We start from the raw sequence: 4,600 nt of genomic DNA, 5'->3' as shown, positions 1-4,600 counted from the left end.
ACAGCTCCTGCTGTTGCTTGCGCCCGAGCACGTGTGCCCTCTGGATCTGCATGAGGAAGGGCAAGCTGCAGCCAGCGCTGCACAGGGCTCTTCTCACAGGGGCTGGACTCGGAGCAGGTGCTGGCAGTGCTGGGAAGATGCTGTATCCACCCCAAATTTTGATGCTGCTCCACTCCCAGTGCCACCAGCTGCCTGGTGCAGCCCTGACTCGATGTCCTGCCTCCACCCATATGTCAGGAAGAGACAGGGCTGTGCCGGAGAGCTGGCAGCGGAGCAGCAGCAAAATTTGGGGTGGATGCAACATCCCCCCCAGTGCCTGCTCCAAGCCCAGCCCCTGCCAAGAAAAGCCCTGTGCAGATCCATGAGCACATGCCCCACACCCCCATGCAAACTGCAACAGGAACCGCCTCCCCCCCATGAGCCGTGGCTCCGGTCCCCACCCCACCCTTTCCTGGGCAGAGCCTTTCCCCTGCCCCCTCCCTCACTCTGGGGGGGTGTTGATCTGCCCCCCACCCCCCTTGCCCCTTCCATCACACCAGACTTACCAGCTGGAGTAAGATGCATCAGAAATTGGATCAGTATCTACTGATACGCCTCCTTAACTATCGGCTACTGGGACAGCCCCCAAAATTGGTGCACCCCTATTCAAAATGATCTGGTAGAAGTACCCATATGTGTGTATTTAATTAAATGTGTGTATTTAGATTCTGCTAAAAAAATCCAACAAACTCAAGTCTATATTCTCCTAAATCTTCTTTACTTAAAGTGCACTAAATTGTGAATTTACAGTGCGGATACAAGGCCACTTTTCAGAAGCAGTTTCTCATCAGGTTAAAACCTGTCCCTTAAGCTGTGTGCATTCAGTCTCAATTCCTCTAATTTCCGTTCTTCTAATATTTAGGCCTTTGTTTCATCTACCCCATGCTGAAGGAACAGAGACTGTACCACTGTGATGATCACTTGGAATCGCAGAAAATTAGTGTTGGAAGGGACCTCAGGAGGTCCCTTAAAATGTAACTAAATTTTAGTTGAATTTTTAGTTTAGCCAGCTTAACTACAATTTAACTAAAACTTAACTAAATTTTCTTTTTGCTATCTTGCCTCAGATCTTTACAACTAGAACACTACAGAATGGACAAATTGTTCTCTTGAGGCACAGGGACAGTCTTCTGGTGTTGTGTGTTCTCCTGGATGGGACAGAAGCCAATATGCAAAATGCAGGTCTATGAAAATGCAAATGCAGGGCAGTGAGGATTAGAGGTCGTGGGAGACAATAGGTTCGAGACAGGTAGGTATTGTCTCCCATCGCCTCTGTCAAAATGCAAATACATGGCAGTGAGGATCAGACCTATATTTTGCATCTTGGCTTCTATCCCATCCAGGAGAACACAAAACACCAGCAGACTCTCCTTATGCCTGAAGAAAGATATTTGTGTCCAAAAGCTTACGAAGAAAAATTTTTCCAACTATTTAGTTGATCTAATAGAAGTTAGCACATCTACCCAAAGAACCTTGTCTGCCTATGTTCTTAGACCAACACAGCTACAACCAACAGCCCCCAACCCCCACAGAATGACCAAGACTCCTTGCAGATACTAGCGCGCTAGAAATGAAAACAGCTCTGTAAATACTTACCATGGCATTCCAGTTACAGAACTCTGAAAAAACGTAACTATCCATATACTGTTTGTTCACTAACAACCCTGCCATAGAGATTCAAGACAGCACTATTCTGTGCAAGAGCCTAATTAAAAAACATTTTTTTCTGTTTAGGGCTACTGACAGAATTTTGCTAGAATCCAAGAAAAAGAGTGGGTTTTTAAAAATGCTAACAAATAAAAGGTAACCACTGAAACCTTTGTTAGTGCTGTCACAAAGTTCCCATATTCTTCTTCAATCTCTCAGTAGATGGAGGCCTTACCCACTACCTCGACTACTGCACAACACTAAGGCCTGGTCAACATATAAATCTTACACTAGTACGATTACTGCACTGAGGGGTGGAAATCACAGTGACAGTCTGCAGAGCTTGAATGCAATTTATAGCTTATTCTTCCCTCTCCCTTTATGCAAATAATTAACTAAACCAGGATTGATGCCATGCAACTTTTGTGTTTTGACAAGGCCTAAAAGTATGTTTATTATGACCAAGAAATACTGCACGCTGTTTTAAAACAACAGTGTTCAACTCCATCGAAATCTAGAGAGGAATGGTAATATAATTCATCTACCCTCCCAAGACCTAGAAGAGTAAATGCCCCCTAATGGGACAAATACAGCTTTCAAAGCTCCAACACAAAACCAGTCAGAAATATTAAATTTGGCTGCACAGACTTATAAAATGTGTTACCTCACAGGTTTGAGCAAACAACTAAAGAGAATGTCATCTTACCTGCAGTATTGGCTTGTGCCCCAAATGCAAATGTTGGCTTTGTTTGTTCAGTTTCCTTCTCTGCTGGTTTTGCCAAACTAAAACTGAAAGTGGGTTTCACTGTACTCTCTTCTTTGGTTTGCTCAGACTTTCCAAACGAAAACACGGGTTGTGCCTTGGTTTCCTCATTCTCCACTTTCTTCCCAAACACTAATGAAGTAGCAGTGGAGGTGACAGAGTCCAGCTTCTCTTCTGTCCTTCCCAAAACAAACTGAGAGGCAGGTGCAGGTACAGGCACAGACTCCACACTGCCAAAAGAGAAGCCTCCCTTTGTAGAAGGAGTCTCATCTTTTTTCTCATCTGATTTCTTAAATGCAAAGGGAGTTGTTGCAATGTCTTTGTCCTCCTTGGTGCCAAAACCAAAGCCACTTGCTCCAGTTTTATTCTCAGCTGGAGCTAAGGAGGCAGTGGAACTTGTGCCAAAACTGAAACCTCCTAAGGTAGGTTCGTCCTTCTTTTCCTGCTGTCCCAGGGTTGACGTCCCAAACTGACAAACTGAAGTAGATGGATTGCTTGTACCCGAGGGAAGTCCAAAGGTAAAATTATTGTTGTTACTCTTACTGTCTTTTTTACTCTCCTCTGATTTAGAGTCTGAAGAAGAGACTCCAAATGTGAAGTCCCCTGAAGTTTTAGGAAACTTAAACCCCCCTGTTACAATGCCTGAGGATCCCACTTCTGATGTAATGCCAAACTTGAAACCCCCTTGCTCTCCGAGCTTAAAACCTCCTGTGCTTCCTAACGTCTGCAAAGACTCTGAGGACGACGTCTGAATACCGAATGTAAATGATGGGTCAGGAACAGCTGAGGACACGGCTGCATTATCAAAACCTGCAGAAAGGAAGAATATCTTGTATTCATAATGCAAAGCACATGCAAGTCCTCATCTACAACCAGTTCTAACCTTCAACTACCTTAACCGTATCCAGTTATCTTACTAGAATTGTCTTCTTGTTTGCCCATGGTCAGCAATTTAGAATTCAAAGCCCTTTCTGGGGGTGGCAATCCTCTACCCCCGAGCAAGATCAGAGAAGTCATTTAGCAGTTCTCCGTTTTTGTATATACTCCAAATGACCAGTTTTGTGTTACTGTATACTGTAAGAACAGGATTATATTCCTTCCTCCCCAGATAAGTGATATTCACTTAAAACAAAGGCACCTTGTGTTAGGGCTCAAAACGGTGCCTTTGTGTCTAAATAAAACATGCCCACACTCAATTCTGGGGTAGCCTGTAGAAGTTTACAAGAGTTACCTTGTTTCAATAATTTTTCTAGACAGGATTCAAGCAAATTTATCGGAGGAGAAGAAAACCAAAAAGTGTGACTACTTTTCTTCATCAAGTATTACCTTTGAGCTCAGCTTTGGTGCCTGGTTTTGCACTCTCACAAGCTACACACTTTGTGGCCTCTGCTTTGTTTTGTACCAAGCAGATTTCACAGTCCCAGCTTCCTTCCGGCTTCTTGAATTTGTCTAATCCCATAAATCCTCCAGAAGGAACAAAGAATGAGGAAGTACTGCTGCTGGTCACAGGCACTGAACCCCCTAGGAGGCAAAGGAAGGTGTTAAAAGCCTGCTTACAGTCATAAGGTGTCTAACCTTAGGGGGAACCTCTTAGATTTACAGGTCCTAACATATGCTATAGCTTTCAACGAGGAAAAGAGGCCAGTTATCTCTGCTGCCTCAGGGAAGTGAAGCAAGGGTAGAATTGAAGCCATGCAGCAGTCAACTGCATAACATGTCATATGCTACATGTAAATAATTGGATCACCCTGATCATACCACACACAGATGGACGCAGTTGGGGCCATAACACTATGTTTATAATGAACTCGAGGCTCTGCAAGTAGGAGTGGTTATTTTTAGTGGTCAACAAGTGAAAACAGACATATCTGTAGGTTGTTTCTAGCTATGTGTTTACTGAAAGGGACACCCCCACCCTGCCTTGGAATCCTCCCTTACCCTTTGGGAGTCAAGCAGCCTTTCATGACGGCTGGGCATTACTTAGACAGAAAAAGAGCATGGAAGGGATTTGCCATGGAGTATGCATGCCACAAATTAGCTCTGTACCCTGCTTGAGTGCCACTCTGATCCCATTCCCCAGCCAGATCGCTGCTCTGGTTTCTGTCCCGCCCATCTCCTTTGAATTAGTAGCTCTGTGTTTTGCTGATGCTG

At 44.4% G+C, this 4,600-nt stretch overlaps 1 protein-coding gene across 2 annotated transcripts in view; it reads right to left on the bottom strand.

The window, feature by feature from the left end:
- NUP153 (nucleoporin 153) overlaps window positions 1–4,600 on the bottom strand; it is a 63,589-nt gene that overhangs the window by 9,670 nt on the left and 49,319 nt on the right. For both annotated transcript variants that reach the window (XM_019522872.1, XM_019522880.1), the window contains exons 16-17: window positions 3,776–3,970; window positions 2,393–3,259 (exon numbers count right to left, since the gene is read on the bottom strand). In XM_019522872.1, the coding sequence (XP_019378417.1) occupies window positions 2,393–3,259; window positions 3,776–3,970 (1,062 nt within the window). The remainder of the gene's footprint in view (window positions 1–2,392; window positions 3,260–3,775; window positions 3,971–4,600) is intronic.

Source organism: Gavialis gangeticus, unplaced genomic scaffold, assembly GCF_001723915.1.
Source record: "Gavialis gangeticus isolate Ggan-Ray unplaced genomic scaffold, GavGan_comp1, whole genome shotgun sequence".
Lineage (NCBI taxonomy): Eukaryota > Metazoa > Chordata > Crocodylia > Gavialidae > Gavialis > Gavialis gangeticus.
The sequence above is the reverse complement of the archived record's forward strand: the minus strand, read 5'-3'. Positions and strand labels throughout refer to the sequence as shown.